Source organism: Octopus bimaculoides, chromosome 26 (genome assembly GCF_046866305.1).
Source record: "Octopus bimaculoides isolate indiv1 chromosome 26, ASM4686630v1, whole genome shotgun sequence".
Classification (NCBI taxonomy): domain Eukaryota; kingdom Metazoa; phylum Mollusca; class Cephalopoda; order Octopoda; family Octopodidae; genus Octopus; species Octopus bimaculoides.
The window spans coordinates 4,545,140-4,560,638 of NC_142953.1; the positions used below are offsets into that span (position 1 = coordinate 4,545,140).

The window sequence follows — 15,499 nt, forward strand, 5'->3', positions numbered from 1 at the left end:
TGTGAGTGAATTTGGTTGATGGAAAATATATGGAAACCTATTGTGTGTGTGTGTGTCCCATCGCCGCTTGACAGTTGGTTGTAGGTTTTGCTTACGTCCCAATAACTTACAGGTTCGGCAAAAAAAAAAAAAAGTGCTGGGGTTGTTTTTCTTTCCTTCGTCTAAATCCTTCAAGGTGGAGCCTAGCATGGTTGTAGCCCAATGGCTAAAACAACAGAAAAAAAAGGGAGGGGCGCGAAAATAATGCATCTATCGTTGTCTTCACCCCTCCCTTTCTCTTTATCATTATCCATTTCAACATGTATTGTAAACTAGATGTTCTCTTTAATGGTTATTATATTTTCTGTATTTCTGTGAGCCGTTGTGGCTAATACAGGGAGAATTATTGTTGTTATTATTATTTTTTTTAGGTGCTGTACCTCTTCCACCAGGATCGAGATTGCTGATAAAAAGTAATACGCCAAAACAAATTTTTAATGGATTTTCAAACCACCACATCTTGTTCATTTAATTAACAATAATTTTCTTACAAAAATTAACGGTCATTATTGTTACATTTTGTAATGATAATTATAAAAAAAAATCTATTAAGAATGATTAAATACAGTTAAGAGGAAAATTGCATGAACCTGAATCCCAGAGATATACATACCAACATACTCTCCTACTAAACGAACAAACAAACTAGAACAACAAAAAAAGCGACCCAAAGAAAAAACAATTAATAATAATCGTAAAATAATACCAAAACTAACAATGGTTACAATAACAACCGGAATAATATTTAAAAAAGAAAAGAGGAAGAAAATATAACTACACACACACATTATATATATATATATATATATATATATATATATATATGCATATGTTTGGTGATACATAAATAGGTTTGCGTTATATAGGTTTTCGTTATATACACACACATATAGACTTAGTTATACATATAAGTATAAATAGGTTTAGTGATATACAAACACACACACACACACACACAAGAATGTGAAACAACTAGATAAATATATATAAACTATTAGCAAACGTTTTACTGCCGCCCCTCCCCCATTTCCTCTCCTACTTTTTGAATATCTTTATTTTCTTTCTTTCTTTCTTACTTTTTTTCCTCTTTAAATACCATTTTTGAAGTGATTCACCAAAGAATAAGCAAGATAGGTGAGCTTCTTCCTAATGAGCAGAGGAAAAAAAAAAACTCTGATGGAACCCGGTTCTCGTTCGAAAACTGTAGTGGCTGTTTAATTAATGCTCTTGAGAAAAGCATACCCTTCACGACATCCCATCTTTATTTATTTGAGAAAACATAAGCAAAAACAAATTTGGCGGTGTATCTCTAGTGAAACGAAATAAGTGGCGTGTGCGGATGGCTGATAAGTTTAAAGCTCATTTACAGTAAGCGGGGAGGTGACCATCCGTAGTGTAAGTTGTGTAAGAATTTAGTTAGTGTCGGTGGCGTGGACTTTTCCTCAAGTTGTTATCTACACTTTTTATTATGATTTTTTATACTGCATTACCTCTTGTGGTGATGTTCCCTTAGTTAAAAAGAAGAAATAAAAAAACGTATACAAGTTACGTAATCTCAAGTTTTTCCCTTCCCTTACTTTCCCTTTAAAATATATAGCGCCCGTATCTAGTGAACCGAAATCTGATCTGAACTACTGCGAAGAGGTGCGGGGGGAGATGCCCCTCTCTCTTTCTCTCTCTCTCTCTCTCTCACTTCACCGTTCTGTAAGAGAGGCGTATATGTAATTGAGCTATCGGTAAACCGAGTCGCTGATGTGATGTGATGCGACTCGTAAACATTATGATTTCTTCATTTCGGTTTCCCCTCGCGTTACGCCGCCCTGCTAATTGAGCAATTACCTCTTGTTGGGAAAGCATGAACGTGACAGCATCCAAATAATTTTTTTCCCTTCTGCTTATCAAACAAGGATGAGGCTTTTTAAGCTCTGTTAACATTTAAGAAACAAAACAAAAATAGTAATAACGGACATTGAGGAAACGCGTATGAATTTCTTTTCCATTAATTATCAAACAGTTTTTTTTTTTTAAATAGCTTTACAGACAACATACGCACAGATAATTACAGCGCGGCAGGCACATATTAAACCATCAAAAAAAAAAAAAAAAGAAAAAAACCAACAAAAATCATGACTTCATTTAAACATTATTTAGTGTCAAAATTTTCGTCACACCAACTACAACCTGGTCACTGACGCGATTCCACTACATTGCGGTTTTTCAGATCATATCACTTTGCCTGGCAAGTACACTTCCAACACACACACACACAGAGAACAGAAATTAGGCAAGTTAATACCAATCGGTGATAGTAAAAAAAAAAAAGAAAAAACAAAAACAAAAAACACAAGCACACACATACACACATCACCACCACCAACAAAGGAAACATACCTTCGAAACAAACTTTTTATATATATATATATATGCTTTTAAGGTTCCCTGTTTCTGTCTCTTATGTCGTTTTTAATGTTTAACTTTCCCGCCCCTCTCCATGCTGCAGCATCCAAACATGCTTGGGAAATATCCACATTTCGCACAGCACAACTCTCCAGTCACGCCGTTTGCAGGTTTTGCACTTGTCATTGTGAAAACACCAGTAAACATAGTAATAATAGTAATATTAATAATAACGATAATAGTTTCTGCAACTACTACTACTACCACTACTGCCATTAGAAAGTTGGACGAAGACAGCGAAATTAGTGAAAGTATCACCGACGCAAGCTGTAGAAGACGAAGGAAATCGACAACAAAACTAACAACGAAAGCATTGAAAACAACAACAACAACAACGATAACCGGAATAACAACAACAACAACGAGAAAGACAGCAGCAGCAGCAGCAGCAGCAATTTCATTCAGACAAACAGCACCAACATTATCAGGAGCAGCACTATCGTTATCAGCAATAGCGGTGGCATCTTCTGCAGTAACGACAGCGGTAGCAACAGAAACATCTGAAACAGCAGCAGTAATAATAGTAACAGCAGCAGCAGCGGCAGCAGTAGAAGCGACAAAGTCAGCCGCCACAGCAACACCTGCAGTGGTATCATCATCACCATCGAAGAAAATAGCAGCGACTGCCGGTTGGGAGACGACGGTATCAGAGCAGCTTAGTGACGGCAGTAGAAACTGCTGTGTAGCTGCACGAGCAGCAGCAGCGGCGGCAGTGGAATTGCAGTAGTATTCTTAAACACCGGTTTCAACAACAACAACCACAACCACAACAACAACAGCAGCAGCAGCAAGTAGTAGAGTAGCGAGGAAGCAGTAGAAAGAGTAGCGGTATTGGTGTTCAAGATGGCGGACCTGGAGAGTAGTCTGACCGCGATGGACTGGCTACCGCGTCTTAGTGTGGGAGGGGCCATGACGGGAACAGGAGTCGGGGGTGCAACCGCCGGAAATGCTGGCGCCGGTTGCATTACTAACAACGGTGGGGCCCTTATGAGGACAGTGGACAGCCAGATGGGGCTTCAAAAGTCGGCCGTGTCGGCTTATCAACACCATCACACCCACCACAACCCTCCACCACCGCCACCGCCTCCTCACCTAAATAACAACACGCCGGGAGGCGGCGGTGGAGGCGGGGGCGGTGGTGGCGGCGGCGGCGGCACCACGGACGGTGGCGGCGGTGGCGCCGGCGGTGGATGTCCGCCGCTCTCGCAACCGCCGCATCCTCATAGCATTAACAACGGCAACCACCATCACAACAGCAACAACAATCACCACAACAACCACACTAACAACAACAACAGCCAACAACACAACAACTCTAGCAACCACCACCACAACAACAATCCACACCTCCCCCACCATCAGCAACAGCAAGCACAACACCACCATCTACAACAACAGCACCATCAACCACCACCACTACCACCACCACCACCACAACAACAACACCATCACCCCCACGCCGCCAGAGACGGCAAACCGCCCTATAGTTATGCCAGTTTGATAACATTTGCAATAAACAGCTCCCCGAGGAAAAAAATGACTTTGAGTGAGATTTATCAATGGATATGTGATAACTTCCCTTATTACCGGGATGCTGGGAACGGATGGAAGGTAAGTTATTGTTTTGCGTATCTCTATATATATATAATATACATATATGTTATATATATCTGTTTATCTTACCATTTGACTGTTTATCAACATGTTTATTTGTATTATCTTATGCATCCAGACTTTATCTATTTATCTATCTATCTATCTATCTATCTATCTATCTACGTTCTTTGGAGTTATTGACATCCCAGTCTCTAAGCATATACATGTGTCGGCGAAATTTCGAAGTCACTGTCAATAACATATGTAGTTAAAATTACCAATCTATGTAAATTTGCTTACATTCATATCTACCGAGCTGTCTTGTGTTGTGCGTATGTGTTCGCGCGCGTTTACAACTTTACTCATCGAATTATTTAAAATTTTATATGGCTTACATATTTAGGCTTGTATACTTTATGTATCTATCTATCTATCTATCTATCTATCTATCTATCTACCCGCGTGTTCATATATCCATGTAGCTACCCGTTACCACCGCACCCCCGTTTCAGCCGTTCGCTCTGTTGTTAACCACGAAGTAAAACTTTACTTGTTTACCAAGCGGCGCTGACCGAAAGTGAAAGTAGCCAGCCAAGTCCAGTTGTTTTGTTTCTAAGTAGGATCGTGTATTCGTTACTTTGCAATCTACTGCTATTGCCACTGCTCGAAGGATAGCTTTCGGAGATCGATAGAATAAAATACCAGTCAAGTATTGAGGTGGATGACATTGAGTAATCCACTCCTGGCCTTGTGTCAAAATTTTTAGCAATTATTTGGGGCGGGGAGGTGGCAGAATCGTTAGCCCGTCGGACAAAATGCTTTGCGGCTTTTCTTCCGGCTCTTTACGTTCTGAGTTCAAATTCCGCCGGGGTCGACTTTGCCTTTCATCCTTTCAGGATAAGTACCATTTACGCACTGGGGTCGATATAATCGACTTAATCCTTCTCTTCGTCTTCGGTCAAGCCCTTATTGACCTTTTTAAAGTTCCACTTGGAAAGGAAAGTGTGGGTGGAGAAAGAAATGCTCTCACCCAGTGAATTTTTCAAAAGGTGGGTGACAGGAGCAAAAATAGTGAGGGTTAATAGGCGTCCTCTAACAATATGCCTGCAGATGGAAACAACAGTTTGGCGGTCAGAGCTCTCCTGCTTCGTTGGGGGTTCTCCTTTATCAGGAGACGTCCCTGACAGATGTGTTCACATATTTTGTATAGTTATCTTATTATTTTTTTAGTTGTTTCAGTCATTAAACTATGGCCATGCTGGAGCCTCACCTATCCTTTTCTTTCCCTCATCATCCCCCACACAAATAGTAAATTGTTTTTGCATTGTCCCCCCCCCCCCATCTTTCACTCTGGTGGCAAATAAAAGAAATTATTATTGTTGTTGTTCCAGTTCCTTACGCTCTGCGTTCAAATGCTGCTGGGATCGACTTAGCTATTCATCCTTTCGTGAGTAGATAAAATGAGTGCCAGTTGAGCTCTGGGATCGATGTAATGGCCCCCCCCCCCAAAGAAGACGAAAAGAGAAAAAAGAAAATTGCTAGCCTTGTGCTATAAATTAAAAACAATTATTGTTGTTATGGTGTCGAAAAACAAAAATCTGAAACGATCCACTTCAGGGCTGCCAATAATCAAGAAGCCCCTGCCCTACATTTATTTGAATGCCCTTAGTGTCAAAGGACATGTGCCCTCACTCATCTGTGTTCGTCCTCTGACCTACATACTCGGTTGGTGACATTCATGTAATAGTAGTATTTTCTTTTCTGTTTACTTTTTGTTGTTGTTTTTGTAGACATTACCAACAGGTCGTTAAGGCTTGTTTACATCCACGTTGCTATGAAAGTTAATCCACAAAACCGTGCTATTGACCACAACTCTATTTCCTTTTTTTTTTGTTATCTTTTACAGCTGTTTATATTATATAATCATGAGTATAACTACATAAGTGTGCCCCCGCCTGACTTTATTTCCTTATAATTGTCTGAAAAAGAACTAAAACACAGATTTTGTTAATGAATATTCTACACATACACACACGTTTTAGATGTTTAGATTGCAATTATGTCAAAATTTGTAGTGGGGGCAATATTTGACGCTTGTCGATCTTGTTTCCTCATAACTTTCACGTCATGATGATATAAATTACAACTATATATATATATATATATATATATATAGGATTATTCCACCCACTGGGATTTGTTGAATGAGTATATTTTTAAAATCTTAAGAAAAAAATTAGATTGTCAGAGGTGAAATTTGTTGGTGTTGCTGTTTGGTACGCTATAGCCCTGTAAAGCTTCATTAAAAAAAAAAAAAAAAACATATTCGTTTAACAAATTTCTGCAAGGATAGGACCTTAAAAGTAATTTTGTTTCAACATAACTGTCATCTATATCATTAAAACGTATGAGGTAAGAAACGAAAGTCGAGATGTGTGAATTGTTAGAAATACATCTCGTCCACCTACGAAAAAGTTTTCGCCACAAATTCCGATATAATCATAATCTACACCGCATGAAACATATTTAATTTTTAGCGGTTATCTTTTACTTGTTTTAGTCATTGGACTGCGGCCATACTGGAGTACCACCTCGAAGAATTTAGTCGAACAAATCGGCCCCTGTGGTTTCTTTTTTAAGCTTTGTACTTAGTCCATCCGTGTCTTTTGCCGAGCCCTAGGTTACGAGGACATAAACAAAGGAACACTGGTTGGGAAAACACGAACACACACACACAACTATATATATATATATATATCTGTAGAAAGTTTCATCAAAAGTATCAGTTTTTCAGAAATTTATGAAGAAACAAAGTCGGTAGGTCGCAGTTGTGTAGATATGCCATAACCTTTACGTCTACATGATTTTCTTTCTCTACATCTCCCCACTGTCATGACCCCAAGTATTTCGTTATCTAATCCTTTCGATCAGAGCTATATCATATGTGCTGTACCAAAGAACCGAGGCCCCATCCTCCATTGAAATATTTTCACATGGCTGCCTCCTCTCCTCTAGGGTACTCACGGGCCCATTCACATCTTTGGCCCGACACTGGAACATACCTGAAGATGGTTTCCTCTTCCTCCAACACATCTCTCCGATTATGTTTAAACGTTACAACTTTCGTGACAGAACCATCCAAAATCTTGCGATTTAATAGACAGAAACTGAAAGAAACTCATCGCGCGGGCGTGCGTGTGTATACACGTGTTTGTCTCCCACTACCGCTCGACAACCAGTGTTGGTTTGTTTACAACTTATAGAATAATTACCAGACTAAAAGAAATAGTATTGTGGTCAATTTGTTCGACTAGACCCTTTAAAGCAATGCCTTAGCTAGGCTTCTGGCCAATGACTGAAACAGGTAACAGATAAAAGACTAGTGTGTGTGTGTGTGTGTGTGTGTGTGTGAATCAAATGAGGTATTACCTCCAAGAGCCGGATTTCAGCAGAAGCTAAAGATTTAGTCTCACATCCAGATTTCGACCTCAAAATTATTGAAAGTCATCAACTCGTTTTCAATTTTTGTGACAGCTTCTGAAAAAGTATTTTATCATGATTTGGGTAGCATCAAGCCTAAATCCAATCCAGACCCGGATTCCGTCCTCTCTCTCTCTCTCTTTCTACATGATCACTCGACCTGTTAGAAATAGCGGCCAAATTCCCCGAAATTTACAGTTCTGTCATCGTAAAAGGAGACTCACATTGCTCAGTGTTGTCTGGAGTGCACTATACCCGAAAACACCTCCAAAATGAGGGTTATTTATAGGTGAAACACCTTTGCCTATAGATGTTTTGATAAGGGCTAATCTGGGGCTAACCAACAGCAACAAACTCCAGTTTACATGTGTGTGTGTGTGTGTATTTTTTTCTTTTTTCGATTACCCGGACAGTTTTATTCTGCTTCCACCACACCTTCCTCTTCACCATCTCAAACTCTTCACTACCATCTTTTTTTATTCTCTTGAAGCTAACATGTATCATCATCTACCCAGATTTGTGTGGTAGCTGTGTGGTTAAGAAGCTCGCTTTGCTACCACGTGCTTTCGGGTTCAGTCCCACTGCGCGGCACCTTGGACAAGTGTCTTCTGTTAGAGACCTGGGGGTGACCAAAAGCTTGTGAGTGAATTTGGTGGACAGAAGCTATGTGGAATCTCGTCGTGTGTGCGTGTGTGTCTGTGTTTTCCCCTCTTCCCGCTTAACACTTGATGTTCGTTTGTTTACGTTCCCATAACTTAGCGGTTCGGCAAAAAGTGCTGGGATCGGTTTGTTCGACTTAAAATCCTTCAGTTCGGCGACCCAGCATGGCCGCAGTCCAATGACTGAAACCAGTAAAAAGTAAAAGATGTATAATACTTAGTGTAGTCAAGTTAGAAATAGTAGCCAAATCTCCAAATTGAATACTGTAGTCCCCGAGATATCTATCTATCTATCTGTCTGTGTGTCTGTATGTATGTATGTACGTACATATATATATATATATATATATATTTGTAAATAATACTAAACACTTTAAGGCGGTGCCCTATACTGGGGTATCACATTAAAGTGTTCAAACAAATCGACCCCAGTACTTTTAGCGGCCTCCTTTGTAAAATCGCTAAGTTAGGGGACATAAACAAAACAATACCGGCTGTCAAGCGGTGGTGTCGGACAAACAATACACACATGCACACGTATGTATGTTTTTACACGACGAGTTTCTTTCAATTTCCATCTACCAGGTCGGCCCGGGGCTGTAATAGGAAACACTTGCCCTAGGTTCCACAGTGGGACTGAACCCAAGTCCACGTGGTTGGGGAGCAAGCATATGTATGTATGAGGCCTGAGATTAAACACCAAAGTACATGAGGAAGGACCAACTGGTATACCGTGTTTTCGTTATTGAACCCCATGTGTACCCTGGTCGAGCAAAATAATCCAAAACGTGACCATCGCGACTTATTGTATTTCGTGTACTTAACATTGTCAATTGTGCCCTCACGTTAATATGACAAGGTTTTAAATTTGAAAATTTGGCTATGATTTCTAGCGCTTTGTGTTACTACACAGATGTTCCCCTAGCGATGGTGGTGTAGTCTGGTGTATCTTAATAGCTGCTTTTATGGTACTTAATCTTTGGTTACTCCTCATCGAACAGATTTAAAGGCAAAAACATTCTACCCGTTGACACCAGTATGTAATAAGAACTATATCATCCAATGTCTACTTGTAATTAAAAAAAAAACACAACAGGATGATTTGATTACTATTTCTAGCATATCAACTGACTACGAGGGGCTGCTGAAAAGTTCCTGGCTTTAAGGGTATCGCGAAAGGCCTGGTTGGAGGCCCATCCATCCGAGTTCTTTAACAGGGCTTAGAAAAACTGAAGTACCGCTGCAATAAGTGAGTGAATTTGAGAGGGGAATATGTTGAATAAAATCATAATTAACTGATCTTCCTTTATTTTCTTTTAACCAAAGCCAGGAACTTTTCAGCACCTCGTATGTCTGTGCTCTACTCATGATCCTCCCGGAGGGCTTGCGAAAGCCAAGAAGTTTACTTCTCAACTACATGGTTCTGGGTTCAGTCCCACTGTATGGAACCTTGGCCAATGTCTTCTACTATTGCCCCGGGCTGTAATAGAAGATATAGTGAGAAGGCGTAGAGATATAGTGAGTGGATTTGATAGACGGAAATTCATGTAAGCCTGTCATGTGTGTGTGTGTGTGTGTGTGTGTGTGTGTGTGTGTGTGTGCAATGTGCGTTTATGTTTGTCTTCCCTTCACCGCTTGACAATCAGCGTTGGTTTGTTTACGTCTTTTGTAACAAACCGGTTTGGCAAAAGTGACAGCTATAATTAGAATCAGACTTTAAAAAATAAGTATCAGGGTTGATTTATTCGACTAAAATCCATCAAGACGGTGCTCCAGCATGGCCGAAATCCAATGACTGAGACAAGTAAAACACAAAAGACTAAAACAAATGCAGCAAAAAATAATAATAAAATAATAATAAAAGAAACCAAAGCAGACACTAGGGTGTGATATGAGGAGACTTAGATGACTATTTCTAGCAAATCAATGTTATTATAGATAGTCGCTCATTGGCTCGCAATGGTGTGGTGTGGTTTGGTGTAGTAATGTTGCTAAACGTTCAGACTGTGTATGTCTGACCTTATTGATGAGGTCGGAATCAATTTTGTGCAAACCCTCCACACACAAACTCACAAATACACATACACGCATGGACATACACACAGACAAGAACTTAACGAGCCAATCAATGAATGAGTCTTTTTACGTGGCTGTTGTTTCTAGCAGTCGTTCGAAATAACAGGCAAAATATTTTCCCCAAATCACACTCTAACACAGTGGTTCTCAGCTTTTTTTTTTTTTTTTTTTTTTTTGCCTATAGACCCCTTTGATTCCTATTTTACTCGAGTGGACCCTCATAGCAATTCGATGTCTAAGAAATCCTGTTATATTTTTATAATTAAATATTTTTAGGAATTGTATAAAAAAATTGTTAAAATGTTTTGTGCATTGTAGAAGTATAACCAATTTATTACACATAAATTTCCACAAAATCTTCTATGGACCCCCAAAGGCCATATGGACCCCCAGTTGAGAACCACTGCTCTAACGTCTTGAAAAAGGGAAGAGACAATAAGATTGATATGAAACCCAGATGCTCTTTAGCTTTTGAGTTCAAATTCTGTCGGGATTAACTTTGCCTTTCATCCTTTCGGGTTCGAGAAAAATATGTACCATCAAAAACTTCAGGCCTTCTTTATGTTCTGCTGCATCATCCGGGTGCGAAGTGTGCGTGTGTGCGTTTGGCGGGGTTTAAATGTCGCTTAGCACTCAGGTCAACCCTGATCAAGCAGAGCAGAGCAGACCAATGATTAAAACTGTTCCAGCCATGACTATCCTGTTTTTTTTTTCTATTTTTATTTTCAGATATAATACTGTCTGAGCCTACATTATCCAGTCTGTTTTTCTTATTTTGAAGAGAGCAGGGAGTGTGTGGTTTGAGAGTGATTTGGTTGTTATTTTTCGCAAATCAAATGACCTTATACAGTCTCTCTCTCTCTTGGTTAGTTCGTCTGAGTGTAGGTAGTGGTTCTGGTGGTGGTGATCATTATGATTGAGAAAACAGTAGACTTTGTTGTTTATCTCAAGCTCAAAACCTGATCAAGCAAACTTATACTCAAAGGTATTCCAACCGTGACCATTCTATGAATGCTCCTCTTTTTATTTTATTTTATTTTTCTAAGGCGGGAAATTGTGTAATTTTAGAGAAATTTGGCAGCTATTTCTAGGAGGACCTGTAAACCACGTCGAGAAGACGTTGTCCTCGTCTCGTCTTTTTGAGGCAGTAGGTGGGGGTGTGGAATTTGAGAGTAATTGGTTGCTATTTCTCGGAAGACGAATGACTACGTTGAAACGTGTTTCTCAATATCGCGTCTCCATCTGTTGGTGATGATGATTGCGAGGACGGTAAACTATTTTTCTCGCCCTCATATATACATAGTGTCAGGTTTGAATGTGAGTGAATGTATGTATTTATATACCAAGACAAGAAGTATACACTTTAAAAAAAAAAAACCAAGCAGCGCCGGTTAGCAACACAACGCTTCTTAGCATTGGCATTTCTGCAGGAATATTATTCCTATCGTTGATTCTTTTATTATATATATTTTTTTCTTAACGTCGTCTGTCTGTTTGTCTGTCTGTCTATCAGTAGTAGTTGCTTGGTTTCCCCACCTTCACCAGGTCAACTTTGAGCTTACCAATGATGATGACGACGATGATGTGTGGCGGTCTTAATTCGTCGTCGCTCTGTTTTATCACCACCACCTCCTTTTAGCAGAACCCCTCCCCACTACTTTCTTCCAAGTACTAGTAGTTGTAGCAGTTGCTTAATTTCCCCACCACCACCACCATCACCACCGCTACCATTACAACTTTGAGATGACCTATGATAGTGATGATAATGATGATGTGTAGCAGACTTAATTCGTCGCTGGGTTTTATCACCGCCACTACTTTCTTGCAAGTAGTAATAAGAGTAGTGGTAGTAGTTGTTGCTTGGTTCCTCATCACTACCAAGGTCATCGTTGCTGGAGTAGACTATGATGATGGTGATGATGAAAATAACTGTTTAATTTTGTCATGGGCAAACTGCGATCCGCGGGACTTTCAGAATGGAACACTAACGAAAAATCGTCTGATGATGAGTCACATCTCCAGCGGCCCGATTCTCGAAAAAGGTTGCCCATGCTTTGTCTAGTAAACATTAGTTTATCCGTCGGCCCCGTTTTGCACCAATGCCGCCTTTTCGTAGACAAGAATTCGCAACCCACCATTCATTCTCTTTGAATGCAAGCATTCAGGTTCCAAACCTCCGAGTTTGGTCGGAAACTTCAGCTCTCGGCCAACCCTCTCCTCTCCATACCAGTCTCAGAAACCCCTTTGTCGAATGAAGTTATATAATCAAATATATATATATATATATATATATATATATATATATATATAAATAAAGCGGTCTATCCATGACCGTACCGGCTCTTTTATATGCGTATAGGCGCAGGTGTGACTGCGCGGTAAGATGTTTGCTTCTCAACCACATGGTTTCAGGTCCAGTCTCACTACCGGACTCCTTGAGTAAGTGTCTTCTAGTATAACCTTGGGCTGAATAATTCCTTGTGAGTGGATTTGGATGACGGAAACTAAAAGAAGCCCATCTTGTGCGTATATATATATATATATATATATATATATCCATCTCTGTGTTTATCCCCCACCACCGCTTGATAATCGGCGTTGCTTTGTTTACGTCCCTGTGTCTTAGCGGTTCAGCAAAAGAGAGCATTAGAATAAATACTAGACTATAAAACAATCAGCAATGGAGTCGATTTGTTCGACTAAACCCCTTAAGGTGGTACCCCAGCATATTTGCAGTCCAATGACTGAAACAAGTGAAAAATAAGAAGTTACTACCTGTTAAGAGAACTGGGTTTTCGAACCTAGAACGCGTTTGCTCATAGGTTAGTTTGAACATAAAAAAAAAAGCCTTGAACAACAACAAAACGAACAGCAGCAACAATCTTCGATTCGTGTCTGTGGAGGGTTTTCTGTGTGCAGATGTATGTCTGTGTGTGCGTATATGTCTGTATGCACATGTACAGCAGCGGTCTGTCTGTGTGTTATTATATGTAAACGTCCACGTAAACCGTGTGCATTAAAGCGTGCAGACGTGTGCACACGTGTGGAGTTTAAATTCGCTAGCATATTAGATGGGTGAAGCGATGTGTTATAAACTTTTACTGTTGTTATTCTGTTGCTAGTCAATATGATCGGTAGAGCTCTTATGCAGTCGAGTGATAGGCTAGAAATAACAGCAAAATCTCTCCATCAAATCATACGTACAGTTTTAATTTAGAAAAGGACATTGTCAACGTTGTACAACTAGATAGTGTTTTTTTTTTTTAACTTCCATTTTTTTCCATATAGTAAAGGCATTAACTGTATTGGGCTCACGATCATATGGTCTGAGGTTCGATTCCTGGACGGAGCGACACTTTGTGTTTTTTTTTTTCCTGCAGTATACATCATTTCACATTACTCCAGTCTACTCAACTGGAATAAGCACCAGTTAACTCTTTGTTATCATTATTCTTAATGAAATACGCTGTGTTTCAGTTTATTTTGAAAATAATAAATAATTTTGTAAAACAACGTTGCCATTAAGCTAATGTTTGGAACTTAAATTTACATACGATTTTGATGGAACCTTTTAGTTCAAATAACTTAAAAACAGAAATTTTGTATCATGGAACCAGAGGCGGCCTCAGACGGGTTGGTATCTAAAGTGTGGGTGTTAAATCCTTATTCTTCTGCTGGTTCAAAAGAGGGTGGAGAGAGAGAGTTGTCTGTCTGCTCCCGACTACACAGGTACGTAACGCAATTAGTGAACGCGTTTCTGAGTCAAACTTGCGTGTGAGTGACGTGGTTTTTATTCTTTTAGATGGGTTCCGTCATTAGGTTGCGGCTACGGTGGGGCATCGCTTTCAAGTATTTTTAGTTGATTATGGCGACTGTACTTCCACATTTTACTGATTGGCTAAGTTAAAAGTTCAATTTCATCAACTTGGTCTTCTTTTAAATGACGTTGTTGTATCGAACGCATTCAAATACACGGTCCCAGTTATAAATATATATATATCGCATCTACACGTGTATATGTTGCACTCCAGTTTTTTATAGTTAAAACCACGTATGAAATAGTGCTAGTTATACGCGAGTAAAATCTGTGTGCGTTCTTACCTTGGGAAGAACACATGGTGGAGGTTCATGAGAGGAGGCTTACCAAATATCAGGAGTTGGTAGAGTAATGCAGGAACGAAGGTTAAAATGCACGTTGATAGGCAATAGAAATGAGTTGCGAAGGTTTTGTGGACCTTTCCTTCTGCAAAGCTCTGACTGGGCTTGGAGTTACTGGTGCAACAAAGATGAGGACCATACATTCTATCACTGTAGTTGCAGAGAAGACCGCTAGATGGTTTTGGATAATGAAGGCATACCAGCTGGGACTTAATCAACCTCGGGTGGGTCAACTAGGCGAAAAAATTTTATGTGGGAAGACCTGAAACCCTGTTGAGTCCCTAGAAACATCGCTGATGATGTATCTCTGGGCATCAATGATAAACTTCTTGGAACTTTGTATTATGTAATGTGTGTCTGAATGAATATAGTTTGATACTTTTCTCAACTTATCTCAGTGAATATGGTCCACGTGATTGCAATGGAAATTTCGTTGCTATGCAGCCATGCTTGAAGAATAAAAGTAAAATACACTCCAAAACGAAGAGGTATTTTTAGTCATGGCATGCTCCTTGCTGACACAAATGATTTTGTATTTACTCGAGCACATTGCGATTTCGAGTATAATACGACCCCATTTTCTACATTACAGCTCATTTTTAATGCCATGCTGTCAATTTTGCCCTTGATGTGAGTAAATAGGAGAAAATTAATTTGATATTTTTCATTATTTTTGTCTTTTGTGGAGCCGAAACTTTTGCATTGAAGTGAAGTTCCGACTCGTACATGACAACTTTCACGAGATATTTTAAGCTCGTGGTACACACGCACGCACGCACGCACGCACGCACAGGTTTGGTGATGCAAACAGAAAAATAGATCTCATAACATGTGTGTGTGTGTGCATGTATATATATGCGTGTGAAAAAGTGTGTGTTGCGTGTGCGGACGGGACGGGACCGTGAGCAATTCTTGTCGCAGTAAAGTCAAGATGTATCGAATATACACACGCAGACACGCACATAAATACATATTTATGATATACAGCGTGCTGATTATCTATCTATCTCTGTGTACACACACATTTTTTTATA

At 39.7% G+C, this 15,499-nt stretch overlaps 1 protein-coding gene across 10 annotated transcripts in view; it reads left to right on the forward strand.

Moving 5' to 3' along the window:
* The window catches only part of LOC106874983 (forkhead box protein J2), a 446,415-nt gene that overhangs the window by 19,747 nt on the left and 411,169 nt on the right, over positions 1-15,499 (forward strand). For all 10 annotated transcript variants that reach the window (XM_089342755.1, XM_089342756.1, XM_089342759.1 and 7 more), the window contains exon 2: positions 411-4,107. In XM_089342755.1, coding sequence (XP_089198881.1) covers positions 3,340-4,107 — 768 coding nt within the window. In that variant the 5' untranslated portion in view covers positions 411-3,339. The remainder of the gene's footprint in view (positions 1-410; positions 4,108-15,499) is intronic.